General features: G+C 40.0%; 1 protein-coding gene across 5 annotated transcripts in view; it reads left to right on the top strand.

Moving 5' to 3' along the window:
- Positions 1 to 11,434, top strand: part of LOC120804375 (rho guanine nucleotide exchange factor 10-like protein) — a 57,718-nt gene extending 46,284 nt beyond the window's left edge. For all 5 annotated transcript variants that reach the window (XM_040153810.1, XM_040153811.1, XM_040153809.1 and 2 more), the window contains 7 exons: positions 3,061 to 3,147; positions 3,456 to 3,673; positions 4,091 to 4,248; positions 4,404 to 4,546; positions 6,505 to 6,676; positions 7,284 to 7,400; positions 8,267 to 11,434. In XM_040153810.1, coding sequence (XP_040009744.1) covers positions 3,061 to 3,147; positions 3,456 to 3,673; positions 4,091 to 4,248; positions 4,404 to 4,546; positions 6,505 to 6,676; positions 7,284 to 7,400; positions 8,267 to 8,871 — 1,500 coding nt within the window. In that variant the 3' untranslated portion in view covers positions 8,872 to 11,434. The remainder of the gene's footprint in view (positions 1 to 3,060; positions 3,148 to 3,455; positions 3,674 to 4,090; positions 4,249 to 4,403; positions 4,547 to 6,504; positions 6,677 to 7,283; positions 7,401 to 8,266) is intronic.
- The last annotated feature ends 7,413 nt before the right edge of the window (positions 11,435 to 18,847 follow it).

The following is an 18,847-nucleotide window of genomic DNA, read 5'->3' as shown; positions in this document are numbered from 1 at the left end:
TTGTGAACAGGTCAGCTGTAGGCAAAAAAAAAAAAACATGATCAGACTGAGGCAGACCAAAAATATAATCAGATTGATTGTCCAGGAGGGGTGATCCGCTGGCACCCAAGCCCTTCTCCCTGGACATGCTGCCGGCTCTCAGGCTGGGAGATCTGAGAAGAATTAGGTCTTAAAGGAATGAAGAAAAATCAGTCAGTCTCCATTTGGCGTTCCACCTGCCCCGACGTAGGCCACCGTAGTGATGGTGTACAACCTCACTATGATTAGTTTGCTGGTAATTGAGATGGAAAAGCAGAACTTTCTCTACTGTAGCAGCTCAGAAGATTGAGATGAGATGACTGGCCACATCCCCTTCGCTCAGCAGAGAGAGAGTCCCATTTCTGTCAAGCAAGCATACTGAACAAAGGGCATTATGGGGAAAACCCTCCAACCAAGAATCATCCCCTTACATAGACAACCAGGGGCACTTCAGAAGGAACATCACTTGAGGTTAGAATGAGAATGTGGAGCCTGCATTTTTGGTGTGGTTCAGGTAAGATTCCAGCCACACAAAGCAAATGCTGAGATTCCTTCTGCTTGGCCGCCCTAAGTGGCTGAGTGTTTGACATTATTCTGATCAGAGGAATGATGATCTCACTCGCTGAAGCAGGCGCAGTAAAGCTGCAATGCATCCATCTGAAAAACATGCACATAGCACATGAGTCTAGGCAGAGAACAAGATTGAAGACACTGGCTTGGCTGAATTGCACTTTCAGTGTGATGGCAGCGAGGGCCAGGCACATGATGTCGAATCACTCCATTAAGCTAAGCCTACATAGCTTCATGAAGTGATGGGGTAAGAATGAGTTATCATCTATTTTGGGCAGAACTTTCACCCCTGTTTTTCCTGAGAGGGTTAAGCACAGTTTCCACACACTTGGAAAACCTGACATGAGAACATGAGAATAGGCAAAAAAAAGGGAGGTGGCAGTGATGAACACCCCAAGAACAAACTAGCATTTCCTGTGCCAAAGCAGTGTGGAGATATGCCAGTGTCACATCTGAGGTTGTCCCAGGTTATCCTCCCGCAATGGAGGAAGACAGACAGGCCCTACCACAGAATGCTGTTAATTAGGGCATTGATAGAGAGGGAGGAGCCGCAAGGGCAACACTCTCTGTGCTGTCAATGAAGGGGTGGTAAGAATGAGTTGAAAGAATGAAGGATTGGCATAGCTTGATTCTTTTATATCCCTCCTATGAAAAATTTTAAACACTCACCAAAAGATTAATTTTTACCAGGAAATGGTTTACTCTACCAATTTTGTAAATCAACATTATAGGCGGGAAAAAACAGTGACCTGTGTGGAAGATATCCTCCCGGGTGGTTGAGCACACATCATTTTGATGACACCACAATGTGTGTTAGCAGTACATGTAAACTAACAGCAAAGGCCAGAAAGTTGAAATAGAGGGAGAAAAACAGCTTGCCTATAAGCCGTTTCCTCTCTGGTACGTTAAAATGGACACCAAACTTTGGTGATAAAACCTCCCATGACTGTGAACCTGAGCAGAATCATTACTGATTTACTGTGCAGTAGCCCAGTTCTGTGCTCCTGTACGCCTGGCATAGTAGGGCACACAAAAAGGCAGAGTGGCTTGGAGGGGACATTACTCGCCTTGAGCCGCTTCCATATTTATTGAGAATTATGCTGCACATCACTGAGAGCACCGGCAATACTAGGACTCACCATTGCAACAAAACCAGCAGTGAAGTTGCCACGCCCATCAAGTAGTCATTACTACATTATTACCAGCTGCGAAAATAGTGTCACAACTGTGCAAGATACAGTCACAAAACTTTACAGGTGTGTAGTTGAGATCAAATTGAAGGCCAAGTTCGAAGATGGGTATGGTTCGAGTATATGTGATGCCATCGCAGTTTCAAATACGCCACAGTCAGACAGAAGAACACCTGCCAAAATACTCAAAACCACCTCTGTGGTAGTTCCTACTATAGTATGTGTATTCAGGACCACATTTTGCACTGATCTGTCACACACACGCACAGGGCTGATAATAATAACCTCAGTCAAGAGAACCATTGAGGGAAGTAGTGTTGCTAGCTAGCTAGAGGCAAGCCAGATAGCAATTGCTAACAAGTCATGTTGTAGCTAGAGTTAGCCTGTTAATTTTAGCTAGCATCACAGCCAGAGCGGCCTTGCAGTTTGAGTTAGTAGACATGTGTAGTATTCTGTCGAAGAGGCAGCAGGAACTTGCTCACAGCTATGCCAGTCATCTTCCTCGTCGTACTGGTACCATGGCTAGTAGCCACCACTCTCTCCCTGCCCAGCGCCAGGCAATTGGAGGGAGTGAACAGACTAAAATATGTGACGAGAATCAGAACTTGCTTTCAAAGGATGTCTCAGTGACACCAGAGGGTGACAAAAGTTTTGTTGTGTGCAGTAATCTATACTCAAGGTGGCTGATTAAAAAAGGAAGCCGCGCAGCAGGTGCACTGGGGTTTTATAGTGGATGGATACTACCTCTCCTGTTGTTGATGGACTACCAACCAATAGCAAAGCACATTAGAGTAGCACATAAAAAATACAATACATGAATACATGTATATATAAATAAATGCTAAACTAAATATGGAAATAAATAAACAGATACTTGTAATAAAGAAACAAAAAAAACAACTGAGAATAAATATATTTAACTAAAATATTTATTAAAATCAGCATATATTTAGTTATGAATTACGTACATAGTATATTTAGTGTCTTTTATAAAGACATGCTTCTATAATGCCTCTGTGGGGGTGTCCACGGAACATCCTGAATTTGAATCCTTCTTGAGCTGTTGCACATACTCCCCATCTCATTGTCCTATTTTCTTGAAAACTGTTCAATAAAACTCTGTGCAGTGATTTTGCATTTTCTTATCATAACAGTGAAAGTTGATGGAAGAAAAAAGTATCCATCTGGTCTCATAGCATATTTTATACCTCTGACTCTACATGTGTAAAAATGGAGTTCTTCTGCACTGTTAGTACAAATATGTGTCTTTCTGTTTGTGTAGCTGGAGGCAGCTCTTCACAGTCCGTCTCAGTCCAGCCTGCTTGGTTTCTGCACTGCCAGTACGTCCTTACCACAGGGTTACCTCTGGGTGAGTACTTTTTATTAACTTCTTCAAATTTATTTCTCAAATTCATTTTCATAACACCACACATGGTAACCACGTTCACCTTTTTTTTTTACAAAACCAAACATGGCCAGTATTCCCTCACTTAATTCTTGGTGATTTCAAAATCTTTTCTTTTCTTTTCTTTTCGCCTGTATATATGTATTTTTGTGTTTTTTACATGATTATTGTCTGCTAATCTGGGGAACTCTCTCTGTTCACTTTGTCGGTCTTACAGTCATTTCTGTATCCTTAGATAAGCTTGGTTCCATCTTTGTTCCCACGGTATTCAGGTTGCTGGTGGTGGAGGCATCTCCAACCATGGACAAGTGGAGATCTTCTCCCTGAACAGAGCCACTCCTCGCCTGGTGAAGACCGTCCCACTGAGGGCCCCAATCCTCTGTCTGGAGTATGTGAAGGAGCTGAGTCCCAGCACAGAGGAGGAGGCTGAGAAGGCTCAGACTGCTGCCAAGATAGGAAATATCATCTGTATTGGCTTGCAGGATGGCAGGTCAGTCATTTCTATCAGTTCAGTGCCTCAGTCTGTAGACAGAAACTTATTCAGGGCACAGAAGTTGTTACCTTTTATCTGGTTCAGTCAGTCAGTTGTGTACAGATTAAACAAACCAGATACAAAATGTTATTTACTGAACATTAGAGGTGTTGATAGCTGTACTTTTGAATTTAGTTCACAACCAGACTAGCGGTCTCCTTGTGCTTCTAGTCTTTATGGTAAGCTAGGCTAACCAAATCCTGACTCCAGCTCTGTTCTAACACACAGACATGAGTTTGAGATTCATCTGAATATCTCGCTCCCAGAAAGAAAGAAGTGAATTTCCCAAAGTGTTGAACTATTCCTTTAAGCTTGCCTTTCATTTTATGTGTACAATTAGATTTTTCAGTGTAATGTGACTACTTGTCTTCTCAGCATCCATGTGTACAACAGTGTGGATACAGCTGTTCAGTGTCTGCTGACCTTGGTGAACCCTGACAGCTGTCCAGTCCTCTGTCTCAAACATTCGCTATCTTTCCTCTTTGCTGGACTGGCTGATGGCAAAGTAGCTGTGTACCAGAGAAGGACTGGAGGTGAATGCTCACTTATAAACACCTACTGCACGGATGTGATGGCATGTCAGAGTGAAAAGACTACAGTCCACATTTACAATATTACACTGGAATAGTAATTGCTCTAGCAAAGAATTCTGAATAGGTGTTAAACCATGGACCATTGTACCTCTCAGAGAGACTGTGGGACATGGACTCATGCAGGATGGTGTCTCTGGGCTCTGACCTGGTCTGCAGTCTGCTGACACTTGAAGACACTGCATGGGCCAGCTGTGCCAACCAAGTCATTGTCATCCAAGGTTCCAGCCTCCACACACAGGTATACAATTTCATTAGCAACAGGTGGACATTTCTATTAAATATGGAAGAGTTTTTGTACACTGAAGAATTTTAAAATCAATTTCCATATTAAACAGTGTTAGTCTTTGATTAAAGGTGTCCCATATTGATCAGTATCGATAATAAAAAAGACTGTAACTTTGTTAAATACAAACCTGATCTGATTAACTCAGGCTGCTGAAGCCTCAAATTCTCTTCAGTTAAACTTTAGAATATATTTTTGCAAAGAATGAGAACTGGATCCTGTCCTCCATCACTTACTTTGGAAGTGCATTAATAAGTGATAACGTAGGAACAGGAGAAATTCTTACAGGTGGTGAATCGTCTTTCATTTATCTTATGAGCACCTATTAGTTTAAGACTTGAAAAATTGTGAACCTATCTCTTGAAGGACAGTCCAGCAATGAGTTGACTGCACACAGCAAAGAGACACGTGAGTCACAGTTCTGTGTGGCCCTGGGCTGGAGAGAACTCAAAGAACCATAGTTTCAAATGTTGTTTCCTCTGTCAAAAGGAGTTCTTTTGTGTAGAACCTGATCCGGATTTTGGACACAACCCTCCGGTCTCTTCCCTCCGGGGAGCGATTTACCTGCTAAAATGAGCTGTGGTGCACTATGGATTAGCTCTGATTTACTCTTGTAGGCACTTTTAGGTGTTACCTTTGAAGAACATAACTTTGTTCCACATATAATCAAATGACACTGTAGTGAAGAAATCTTGTATAATGCATTGTGTTGGTGTGGGATCAAATTAACATGCAAGACTATGCCAGAAACTCATCCCTGCTGGCTTACAGCGCAGTACTGCTGCCCTAGTTTTTCACAGAAGCTGAAAACTAATTTAAGATAAGTCAATAAATTCAGATCATTTTGTCAAGTCAAATATTTCATGTCCTTGTCCCTGTAATGATCAGTTCAGTGCATAGTTTCCTTTTCCTATTACTTTGTCACCACCATGAAAGTCACTTGTTCTGGAGCTGTACACCTTCCCTTCTGCTCTATCATAGTGAATGTATATTCTCGCAAGCACAAGCTGTCAGTTGTAAGTCCTCACAGTGCTGGCACTCTGATAGACCACTGTCAGGCATCAAGTGTACATGGGAGGTTTGTGTGCTGCACTGATTCCCCAGGGACTCTTGACTGACAGACAAGTGTGTCTCTGGAGCTAACAGGCTGCCAGAGGCAGTGTGACTCCCCTCCCCCCATCTCCACACTGATGACTGCAGCTCAGTTTCTGTGGGGAAGGCTGGAAAATTGGAATATTATTATTATTTATTATTATTATTATTTATTATTTTTATTATTATTTTGTTGACTCAGTGGTGTGTGTGTGTGAGTGTCTGCACTTGTGTTTCTTTGAGCATGTGACCTCTAACTGGCTTTGAAACTGTGGAAATATGAAATACCCTAAATGGAGAAGCTGTTGATTTGATGAATATGAAGAAACCAGAGAGAGACACTAATGCACATGTGCACTGGACTGCACCATGCAAAAACAAATCAGGAAGCAAGAATTTTATTTTTGCTTATTTGCTGGGTTTGTAGTTTTAAAGTCGGATATCTAGTTTTCATAATGCATCCATGGTAAAACTCTGAGTGAGTGAGGGCAAACTTGAGAGTGCATAAGGCAGGAATGTTGAGAGAGGGCAAATGAGGATATATTCTATGTGAGAGATGCCTTTAATGCGCTTGGATATTAGCAAACAAACAAATTTATTGAGCACAAAACAGATTTCCGTTTGTTCAAATAAGTTATTCTTTCACTTTACAAAATTTTATTCATTTGCTTGCAAAAAATATTCTTCTATGCTAAAAATGGTCCATATGACAACAGCGTGATTCCACAGAACCCTATGTCATGTTAAACCTTGATTTACTGCTGACAGATTACCTGTAGACCGTGACCCTCTCTGTCTCCCTGCCTCTCTCTGTACCATAGAGTTTTGAAGCCCACTCTGATCCACGCTACACTGTTAGCCACATGGTTCGTTCAGGTGGGGGTGTTTGGATGGCCTTTGCCCAGGGCTCATCCATTCACCTGTTCCACACAGAGACTTTGGAACCACTGCAGGAAGTCAACATCTCCACCCGTACTGCCCATCTGACACCAGGCAAGCCCAGACAAGATGTTAACACCCAGAGTCAGATGGATATACAGAGTATATAGTGCTGAGTTTAGTCTTTTATTGAAGCATTTCTGGTCCAGTCATTGTCACCGACTGTAGAGTAATTCAATGCTATGCTTAGTCAGACACTTCATTGTAAAAGCCTTATTAGTAAGAAGGCCTACACATAAGGTTATCATTGTGAACCATTTGATATCTCAAGTGACATCTCAAATAAGATAATTAAGCCATATTTGCTGACTTCAGTGTAGCTCAGCAGCAGAGCACTCAGTCACTGGTAGCCAAAACAGTTTATTCAGTCAGTGAATGAAGAAGAAGATGATGACCTGCACCATCTTTGATTTTACATGGTTTGTATTGACTTAAGTGGAAGGGACGTTTTTTGTGTTACTTTGCACACGCTGAATGTCTTTCTCTTCACCTTATAAATCATTAGAAAGATTAAATACCATCTGGTGAGTTTGTATTTTCACCAAAGTGTTTGAGTTGCTCAGTGATTGAAATATCCAGGTTTCTATGAAACATTGATATGGTAGTGACAGCAGTGATTGTGATCCTGTTAATGATAACTGAATGTATCTTTGTGTTTCAGGTCAGGTTTGTGTCTCCAGCTTGCTGATCTGTCAGGGGCTGCTGTGGGTGGGGACCAATAAGGGAATTATCCTCACCTTTCCTATACCCACCCTGGAGGGTATCCCCAAGATCACAGGTCAGTACTGTGTACAGTAGCTCACCCACTCTCTTCCTGACTTCACTGTGACTAAAACTTAAATACGCATACACACAGCATGTGCTCCTTATTCCTTGAATGTAGCAGCATGAAATCATGACAATGTGATACACCTGTGTCTGTGACTAAGAAACTAGCAGTCACTAAATCGCCACAAAATGGGGAATCGAAGTCCAACAGCAGACAGTTAAAAGAGAAAGAACCAAAACAGGAACTATATTTATTTTGCCAGTATTTTACAGCATTTTTACACATTGAAAACTATGTATTTGAGGCCCAAAAATGACCTATAGTTACTTTTACGGGATAACATTAAGCCAGCTTCCATAACTAGACATGTATTCCCTCTGCTTGTCATAGTGAGCAGTGCCATGTAGTACTATGTTAACATTTTCCTTTTAGTAGTAGGGGCGGGCCAATGGACAATGACACCGTCCATCACTGAAGGCTAACAGTTATCCAGATGTTGAGCCTAGCATTGCCACACTGCTATGCATGCATGGTCCCAAGCCCCCTCAGGCTTGAACCCCTAATGAACCTGCACAAACACAGAAGGGTTCTGACCCCAAAGGGGTAGAACTGTTTTAGATCTGGTTGTTGTAGCACTACTGTAACTCTAATAATAGTTTCAAAGACCTTCTAGTGGATCCAATATTGTCATGAAAATAAGAAAAATGTACAGTATTTAGCAGTTTCCAATTATCCAAAATTGTACAAAGTGGCATGGCAACTGTATCCTGTAAATGCACCCTGTTGATCCTGGCATAATGACTCACATCCTGTACGTCTTCTCATGAGTTGTCATGTGAGACAACATGGATTCATCTAGAACTGCTTTACCACAGGTAAAGGCAGGACGTCTCTGAATGCTCACTGTGGTCCGGTGGACTTCCTGGTGTTTGCCTCCGGCACACTGGCCTCTGACTTGCTCAGACGGGACTCCATCCTCAACAGCAGCGAGGAGGGTGTTAATGGAGAAGGAGGGGGAGGAAGAGAAGGTATAGGTGATGTGGGAGGAGATGAAGGACGGCAGAGGTTGCAGCAGAGCAGCTACCCACAGGAATCCGAAGCTCCTCTACCAAGGGAGCAGAAGCCCAAGCGTGTTTTGCTGCAGTACCGCCTCCACTCCACATTCCAGCTGCCTGGTAAGCTGCTGACAGCCCAGCCTGAACAGGGGAACCCGAGAGCCCCCCCAGACTCACTGGAGCACAGACCGGAGGATGGCTCAATCTATGAAGTGAGTGAGGACCCTGATGTGTGGGTGAGGGGGCGGCCCGTGGAGTCGGGGAAGGAGGGGGAGGCCAGGCGCAGTAAAGTCACCTCAGCAGCCATCTTCTCTGGTGGCAGAGGATACCGCAGGATAGGACAGACAGCCTCTGCAGACACATGCTCAGACTCCACTGAAAACACACTGCTGGTGTGGCAGCTCCCTTTAACTCTCAGCCCGTGACAGACAAGCATGTCACCTGACTGAGTAACTGTGGTTCGAGACACATATGTGGACTCCAATCCCAGTTAACTTCTAAACATTTCAACTAGACTCAACATCTTGTCTAAAGTCAAAGGAGCCAAGGACACATCACTGATGACAGCTAAATGTTTTTTCTGGTTTTCCACTTTCCATTTCAGTGGTTTGGTTATGGCAGGTGAACACCATAAGTAAGTTGTGCTAGCAAGCTAACTCTAGCGGTAACATTACTTGTGAAGAATACCACTAGTTTAAGTCAGCAGTTGCCTCCAGGAATGTGGGACATCAGGGAGACCAACATTCTTCAGCTCGTTTTCCAGATGTGATCATACACCAAGACATTAACTGTATCAACTTTTTACAGTGGGCCTAGTTTTGCATTGCTGCCAACTCTCAGAGCTAGATCTACTAAGGCTTTGTACCTGTTTTAGGGAACAGATTTGACGCGTTTTGCCCCAGAAATGTTTGGGATTTTCTCAGCCTGGACTCGTAGTTTGTGTCAGCCCTGTCCAAATAGCATAGGCATTTAAAAGAATACTGCAACATTTAGGGAAATATGATCATTTTCCTTTTTGTGAGTGTGAGATTAGAAGATCATTATCATTCTCATCATTAAGTACATTAAGTATGGAGCTGGAGTCAGTCACATGCTAGAACTATTTCTTGACCAACAACAGCCTGGTATACGTTCAACACATAATTTCCCCTAAAACCACATATTGTACTTTTTACATTTTTGTTTGTGTAAACATTAAAGGGGTAAGTAGGAGAATTTTTGAACTTTGGACAGAGCCAGGCTAGCTTTTTACCCTTGCTTTTCAGTCTTTATGCTAAGCTAAATCTATTAAAGGGATTAACAGCCATTACAATATTGATGTGCATGTAAATGTACCTAATTTACAATAAGAGAGACACCGTGGCAGCTCTTGTCATAATCATGTGCTTACTTTTTTTGTAATGCAAAGCACTATTGGTACTTACAGTGATGATTGAAAGGCTTTCATTTCTGATGCAGAGCAATATTTGCTACTACTGCTGCTGTGTGTCCCTGTAGTTAAAACCAGTTTAGGAACATTGTGAGGCATAAAATTGGGAAAATAAGGTAAAAATATTTTAAGGAAAATGTTGTAATGTTAGTTTTTATTTCATGAAAAGTTGTAATATTACAAGAGGAAGTTGAAGTTTTACTAAAATCGAGTATAAAGTTGCAATATTAGACATAAAATCACAACTTTATTTTAAAAATTTTGTAATATCTCTGAAATGACTTCTGAAATCATGCCTTCGTCCTTATAACATTATGACTTCTCAGAAGTTTCTCAGAATATTATACTTTACTCTCAAAATGTCCATTGTCCACAAATTTGTTGAACATCCTCACAGGCATCACAGGTGAGAAGGGAGATAAATCCATTCACTCAGAATTTCTACATGTTGAATACTGTGTGTACACAAATAAGTTTGTATTTTATTTTGTTTGTAAGTGAAATGTATTTATGTTGTCATCAAGTGATGTAATATTTACATTTTAAAACTGAGCATTTGTGAATTTTTTCTCAGTGTCTTGATGTATCTGCCAGCATGTGTTTGATACTCTTTACACAACACCAATGAAGTTATTTTAATTTGTTTTCAAATTGTACAATTGCTACATTTTGTATGTACGTGGTACATTTTCTACACTGTATTTTTGTGCAAAATATCATGCAAAAGAGTGTTTTGGATACAGTAAAAAAACACCATGAAAATTACTTTTACATTTTTGCTTTGATTTCACAATTGTGCATTCAGTGCTTCTGCTGGATAGTAGGGCTGTGGTCAACCAAAGAAAATCTTGTAGGACTGAAATTTTAACTACTCTTCAATCAATTGATTTGTTGCTGGGAAAAAAAAAATCTGCATGTTAAGTCTATATTAACTAAATCGGCCACAGTGCACTGAGTGCACTCTACCTGGTAGCTTTAAGAGCCTAGATGAATTATAAACATAAAAACTGCTGTGATATGAAAACTGCTGTTTGCAAAGTTTACACTCCAGTTTTTGGTAATTTAACAAAATTTAACAAAATGCTTCCACATCGACAGCTTGTCTGACATGGTGTCAATCAGTTTGGAGCCAATTCCGAGTAAACATTCAGTAAACATTCAGTAAAGGTTAAAGACGTAGCAGTCTCCATTAGGTTGGGCAAGTTGAAAGTTGTGAAAACGGGGGATTTTTCAAAATACGCCCTTGTTTGCAAAGGTAGTCTGTCCCTCCCACCTTTGCTGAAAATAATGGGTTAATCCTTGAGGGCTACTGATGTAGCACGTTACTCCTTGTGAAAGTAACCTAGGCGATTGTCTGACCAGCGAGAATTTGGGCGGATGAGAGCATATCGACCAAACAATTGACCAGTCATATGGCTACAGCCCTACTGGATAGGTTATGAAATTACAGGAGTTGTAATACTACTGTTGAAAAAATGGCCAGATTCAGGTGAATCCTTCATCTTCATGATGTATCCATGATGTATGCAGTTGGTCTCAGTATTTACTGGTACATTTACACTGGCACTTTTAAATAAGATAAAATAAAACATGTTGAAAGACCGGTAGTTTTTCTGGTAGTTTTCATTTTATGGAGCTGAGTGCATCACTCATGACGTGTTTTTTTGCATGTGACATTAGTGGAGTATACACTCCATAGTGGAGTATTGAAAACAAGGCATTGAAAACACAGTTGTCTTTACAACAATAAGATACAAATAAGAAAATACAGTACTAGATTGCAGAACCTTCCAGCTGTTGCTAACATTAATCATATGAATTGTTTGCAACCTCCATCTGTAAGAATGGGAAATATATTTGTTTGATTGATTATTTATGTTGCAACGTGCCTTCAAGGGGCTAGTGTTGAACATTAACTCTGACTGTTAAAACATGCACAGTGTTCAGGATAGCAGCAGGCACTGCTTTCTACCACAGTGTATTTTTTGATACAACAAGTAGATGTCTCCAAAGTCAGTTCATTTGTTATTTTCAAACACAGGGTTTAAGTAGATTCACAAACTGTAAAATGTCAACATTATGAGCTTACTTATGTATGATCGGTCAGTAGTACATACTGAGTGTTCAGGAATTGTATAGTACATATGGTGGCTGAGCAACAGCTAAAGTTAAACTGAGTTTTGATTCTTTAATTCATGAAAAAAAATTAAATATATAAATAATAATAATAATAATAATAGCAATAATCTAAAAATAATTCACAGTGTACATTGCTATGAATTAAACGGATTCTGCAGCTTCGAAGTCAGAGGTACCTGCAGAATGAGGACAGAGAGGAAAAGCACAAACTAAGAGAGAGAGAAGATTCAAAGTTAATGACATTAATAGTGTGATATAAATGCATTGAGAGAGAGGGAGAAAGAGAGAAGATGTGCTCAGTACATCAGGGGAGTTTCCCAAGCAGCCTCAGCCTATAGCAATATAACTAAGGGGTGGTTCAGAGCTCACCTGAACTAGCCCTAACCATAACCTTTATCAAAGAGGAAAGCTTTAAGCTTAATCTTAAATGTAGAGAGGGTGTCTGTCTCCCAAACCCAACCTGGGAGTTGGTTCCACAGGAGAGGAACCTGATAACTGAAGACTCTGTCTCCCATTCTGCTCTTGGAAACTCTAGGAACCCACAAGTAAGCATACATTTCGAGAGGGGAGTGTTCTGTTGGAATAATATGGTACTTTGAGTTCTTTAAGTTACAATTTTCAATTCTCCCAAAATCCAGTTATTGCTGCAGTCACTCCTTAAATATGCAAATATGCATGAAATATACTGTTATATATGTTACAAATTACTAAATATTACAGTAAGCAAGAGTGTACAATAGCCCCGTGACACGGTGATTGTACCAAAGACACCCAAACTGTTGTGCAGGCTGGGCTTCCCATATCAGAACAAAGACACACATTAATTTCTTGATGGTCTCTGAGAGATATGCCGAGAGTTATTTTTAGAAGCTCAGAAGAGTTTAGCCATCTGTCAGATCCAGTAAAACAAGTAAGGTCACTGTGAAACATCAATCTGTAGTTTTGCAGGCAGCATTGTTTGGAAAAATAAAAAGAATATGGATGTACAGTATTTTTGTCCCTCTAGCGATGGTCTCACGTAATATCTGAGATACAGAATCTCAGCACTACGGATATGATTATGATATTTGCTTTGGACATTTATGGTGATTTTGGTAAACTTCTGACCTTTCTTCTGACTCTACCAATAAGAAAAAATTGGTTGAAAACTCAAGTTCCAACTTTTTCCAATGGGTAAGGGAGGTGTGTGGGGAGACCAGCAGTCCTCTCAGACTCCATTTCTGTAAGGACTGGATTCCAATCTCTCTCGTAAACCACCCACCCCCTAATCCATTTCACTCAGAAACACATCACAATACTGAGTCTAAAGACACTTTGACTGCTGTTTCACTGGGACTTTAATGTCTCCAGCTGACTCATATGAAAATGAGAACACGGCATAAGCATCTTAAATATGTATTGATGACTACATACAGTTAGGTACGTAAGTATTTGAACAGTGACACAATTTGCATAATTTTGCCTCAGTACAACCCCACAATGGATCTGAAACAAAGCCATCAAGATGTTATTGAAGTGTAGACTTTCAGCTTTAATTCAAAGGGTTTAACAAAAATATCACATTAACCGTTTAGGAATTAAAGACATTTTTATACATAGTTCCTCACTTTCAGAGACTCAAAAGTAATTGGACAATTCACTGACAATCAGTTTCATGTTCAGGTATGGCCTGTTCTCTCATTATTTCATGTCAGATTAAGCAGATAAAAGGTCTTGAGTTGATTCCAAGTGTTGAATTTGCATTTGGTAGCCGTTCATGGGAATTCTGAATATGTGGTCCAAAGAGGTGCTGATGCAAAAGAAGGAGGCCATCATTAGGCACCCAAAGCATGGGTGTTAAACATGGTGGAGGCAGTGTTATGGCATGGGCATGTATGACTTCCAATGGAACTGGGTCACTGGTGTTTATTGATGATATGACTTCTGATAGAATTAGCAGAATGAATTATGAAGTGTATAGGGCTATACTATCTGCTCAGATTTAGCCAAATGCTCCAAAACTGATAGGACAGTGCTTCGCAGTACCTATAGATAATAATCCAAAACATACTGCGAAAGCAACCCAAGAGCTCTTCTAGGCAGAGAAATGGAATGTTCTTCAAAGGCCAACTCAGTCACCTGAACTCAACCCAATTGAGCATGCTTTTCACTTCCTGAAGACAAAACTGAGGGCAGGATGACCCCCAAACAAGCAGCAACTGAAGGCGTCTGCACTAAAGGCCTGGCAAAGCATCTCAAAGGAGGAAACTCAGCATTTGGTGATGTCCATGGGTTCCAGACTTCAGGCAGTCATCGACTGCAAAGGATTTTAATCCAAGTATTAAAAACAATCCTCATATTTATAATTATTCTGGTTTGTCCAATTACTTTTTAAAGCTGAAAGTCTACACTTCAATCACATTTTCACTGTACCTACTGTTAACTCAGTGTAATACCTCCTTTTTGATTTCTCAAGGCAGGAAAAGCACAGGTGTAAATGATAACATTCAATTCCCTGAAGTGTCCCTATTAGCCATGTTAGTGAGTGAGCATGTTCAATACAAGAGTCCTGGAACTGGTTCTACTGTAAATAAAAACATACACTGTTAAGAAGGGAGCTCTTAATAGCAGTGAGTTGGAAAGTAATGATATATATAGAAAAAAGACTGTTCTGTTCTATCACAGGCTGTATCAGTATAAGTATTAGCTGTTATTTAGTACCTATTTTTCCATTAAAGCTTAAATTAATGACCATCTGGCGTCAGCAACCCTGGACCCTGTTTCTCACTAGTGAACCCCTTGATAAACTTTCACATCAATCTCATCATTCATTTACTGACTGATCTGACATGATAAGAATCTCCTCAACGACTGAAAGTTGGCTCATTCTCAGTGAATCCTGGTTTATTAAAATTGGTTTTATTTGATTTGTGAATCAGAGATAATAATTACATGGTACATCTATCATAGAGCTCTTAATAAGATGGATAATTAGACAAGCAGATAATACACACTGTATTTAACACTGTGCTCCTGCAGCCATTTACTGCACGATAATCTGGCAGTGCTCAATTCACATTTGCTCAAAGTTGTGAAAAGTGACATTTGAAACAATATGCTGAAGATCATATGCAAAAAATGGCATTTGAAGGGTGCTACAATAACATTTTTTGCGTCGCAATGTACCCAAATCCCCAATCCTACATTATACATGAATGAAGCATTGGTTGCACTGGTATTCTGATTATATTGCGACCCTTCATTTGCTTGCTATTGCTTTTAAAAATGTCTCCTTCAGTGATATTTTATCAATAATTCATAACTTGTAATTTGTCATTTTTGATAATCCGATGACATCTCTGCCCCATCCATACAGTTCATCAGGGAGGGGGAAAAGCCTTCCTCCTCCAAGAAGACCAGGAAGAGCCTCCTGCAGCTGGCACAATCGTGGGAGATGAGGGTGGACCTGAGAGGGAAACAACACTTTCCCCAGGTTATCCTAACATCCCTGAGGCCTGACATAGTCACATGGTCCGAGGATGCGAAGAGAATCATCCTGATTGAACAGATGGTCCCCATGGGAAGGTGGATGTGAAGACGCCTCAGAGAAGAAGGCCACCAAGTAACAGGACTTGGTCCAACAATGCAGAGACAAAGGGTAGCATTCCTGGCTATTTCCAGTTGACGTTGGCTGCAGGGGTTTCCTGTACTTACCTGTACTAGTATTTTAAAAAATAGTATTTTAATAGTAGTATTAGTAGTATTTTAAAAAAATCTGTAATTTTACTTTTACTTAAGCATTTTACATTTCAAGTCACATCTGTAAGATTAGTGTTGTTAAGTGGCATAATGTTTTTCCATCAGTGTGTAAACTGAGATGTTAGTACTATTTATTATGTAGCCTAAGGGTGTTCTTTAATTTAATAGTTCGGTTATATTTATAACACTCCTGCTTCCCAATGTTAAAAATGAAAAATGTAAGGCAACAAGGGTTTACTCAGAGTACATTCTGATGACCTAATTTTGATTTTTTCTAATGACATTTTTACACAAGTTATTTTACTAGTAGTCGAGTAAAATGTCTTTAAAGTATCAATACTTTGGAGTAAAATATTCTAACTCACTTTCCACCTGTGGTATTTAAGGTTTTTAAAGACCTGCTGGTGTAACAATACACAGAGAATCATTGCTTTGATTTTTGGAGTCCCAGAGTCCACTGGTCCTGTTTTTTCTGTGTATTATTTATTCAGTTTACATGGATCTCACAGCTATCGAAGGGGACCCACACCTGGCAACCGACCCCTTAATGTAAAAACAGGACTTTTGAGATATATTGCAGATACAATGATGGTTTTAAGTTCGAAGTTTTGCATCACGGGCACGCTATTTGGGCGTGCACCGTAGAGAGAGAAAGAGAGAGAGTGAGAGAGAGAGAGAGCCATGGCAATCCTCTGGCTATAAACCAGAGCGGCAGAGTGAGGCAGACTCAGTGTGAAGGATGATAGATGAAACACTGCAGTTGTCCTGTGCTCTGATGACACACGGAGCACCCTTCGGTCTGAGCAGCAGAATCCAGCAGGATGACAGGTCCTCTCGCCCTCTGCTGCCTTCTCCTCTCTTCAAACACTCTTAGTCTAACAGCCGGTAAGTGGACATGACAAGCATCTTCTCCAGGAGAGTGCTTTTATAGGCAGTAGAAAGCTGTCTTATTTGGTTTTTGTTTAAGTTTTGTTTGTTTGCTTGTTTGATATTGATGATGTGTGCCTAATGATTATCACTGATCTTTTCAGGATTTTTTTTTTCCATCATACCACTGGTTATAATATATAACAGGAAGGGCTGCATACCAGTGCTCTAATAATTTTGCAACCACTGTTTAAAAGAACACTGTTGATTTTTATCAGTTCTAATGTTTTAACCTGTCTTATTCTTTCTTGATTCAAGATACAGACATTCATTCTTACTAAAAAAGAAATTGCTTTCTATTTGAAATGGGCAGAAATTTTTATACTGCTCTCGTAGATTTTTTTTTCTCTTGTTTTAGGAAACATAGGATTTTTAGACAGAAATGTCATGCTAAGATGGAGGTAATATCATTAACTTTATCACTCTTAACTGAGAGCAATTAATTACTTATACTGTATTTCATTTATTATATAGTGTGTGTGTGTGTGTGTGTGTGTGTGTGTGTGTGTGTGTGTGTGTGTGTGTGTGTGTGTGTGTGTGTGTGTGTGTATGTGTGTGTGTGTGTGTGTGCGTGTGTGTGTGTTTAAATGATCTATACCAGTACAACCATACAAATCATATGAATGATTTTTGAACCGTGAAAAAGTAGTTTGATAAAAACGAAAGAAAAAAGATGTTAAATTTACCTTAAGGTCCACCTACTACATTTTTCACGGCTTTCAAGCCAATCTGATGGTCTTTATCAGCAAATGGAGTTTGCTGAGTTTTATCACCTGAAACTTCAGTCAAATGACAAGAATCGTCATACATGAATGAAGTTCTATTCTAAGGAGTTGAAATTTGTTGTCATTTCTTCCAAAGCATCTTGTAATTTTTTAATTTGTTTATCCAAACTCCCAGGCTGCCATTGGTTTCCGTTCAGGATGAAAATCAATTTGCAGAGACTTGAAACTTGCTTGAGATGGGTAATCCATCACAGTGAACACCATGTCTGTTTTTATTGGTATTCTGTGTCAATGCAGAGGAGACTTTTCAAAACTTTATTACTACAAATCATAAGTGTGACATAAGTGTGAAAGGAGACATGATCCACACTGTGATGGATTATGTAACTGAAACTGAAGCAAGCTTTAAGTCTCTGCAAGTAGATCTTCATATAACAGTTTAATGCAAGGCTGGATAACTAACCACACTAAATGGACAAGAGCTCTGAGGCCCAGACCTCCAGATGCGTCTAACAAAATCTTAATACATATTTAATTTTAGGTTGTGCCCTTAGGGGTCACATTCCTAAATAAAGTTGTGTTTAGTCAGGTGTGAGAATGACTTTGGATGTCATGATTTGCGTCCAGGGACAATGTTCAGTGCCAATGCAGGAAGTAGTTTGGCCTTTATGAAGCAAAAGGACAGATTGGGTGGAAGCCGGGATAGTTGATGAGTGTGTAGCACTTCTGACTCTAATGAAGGAGGATAATGTCCTGTCACAGACTTGCAATTAACCCTCCCTGTTGCTAAACCAAATCATAATCCATATCTATAACCCTAACATAACATTAACCAAATGTTTTAGTTGTTTAACCATTAGTTTTATTTGCTTTATTCATGCTTCCCCTTGGATTCATGATTCAGAAACAGGGTGTCTCTTTCCACTGCTATGCTGATGATACACAGATGTACCTGCCCATTAGACCCACAGACCCTGGAATGCTGTGCTCCATTAATGCCTGCCTTTGTGATGTTAAAAACTGAATGTCTAAAATTTTTCTTCAGCTAAACTTGAACAAAACAGAGATCATTATTACTGAATTTCAACACATGGCAAAGCAAATTCTGCCATTTGCTGGTTCCCTAGCAGAACATTTCAAGCCTTTTGCAAGAAATCTTCACGTCTGGTTTGATGTTAATTTATGTTTTGTGCAGCACACCACAAAGCTTGTGCAATCATGTTTTTATTATCTTAGAAATATATCAAAGTACGATCTAGTTTAGCTTTTATCTTTTAAAGACACAGAGAACATCCTACATGCCTTCATCTCATCATGTCTAGGTTATTGCAACAGTGTTTTTACTTGCCTGAACCAGAAATCTATTGCTCGACTCCAAACTTTACAGAACCCAGCTCCCAGGCTTTTAACCAGAACCAAAAGACGTGATCATATCACTCTTTT

Source organism: Xiphias gladius, chromosome 18, assembly GCF_016859285.1.
Source record: "Xiphias gladius isolate SHS-SW01 ecotype Sanya breed wild chromosome 18, ASM1685928v1, whole genome shotgun sequence".
Lineage (NCBI taxonomy): Eukaryota > Metazoa > Chordata > Actinopteri > Istiophoriformes > Xiphiidae > Xiphias > Xiphias gladius.
The sequence above is the reverse complement of the archived record's forward strand: the minus strand, read 5'-3'. Positions and strand labels throughout refer to the sequence as shown.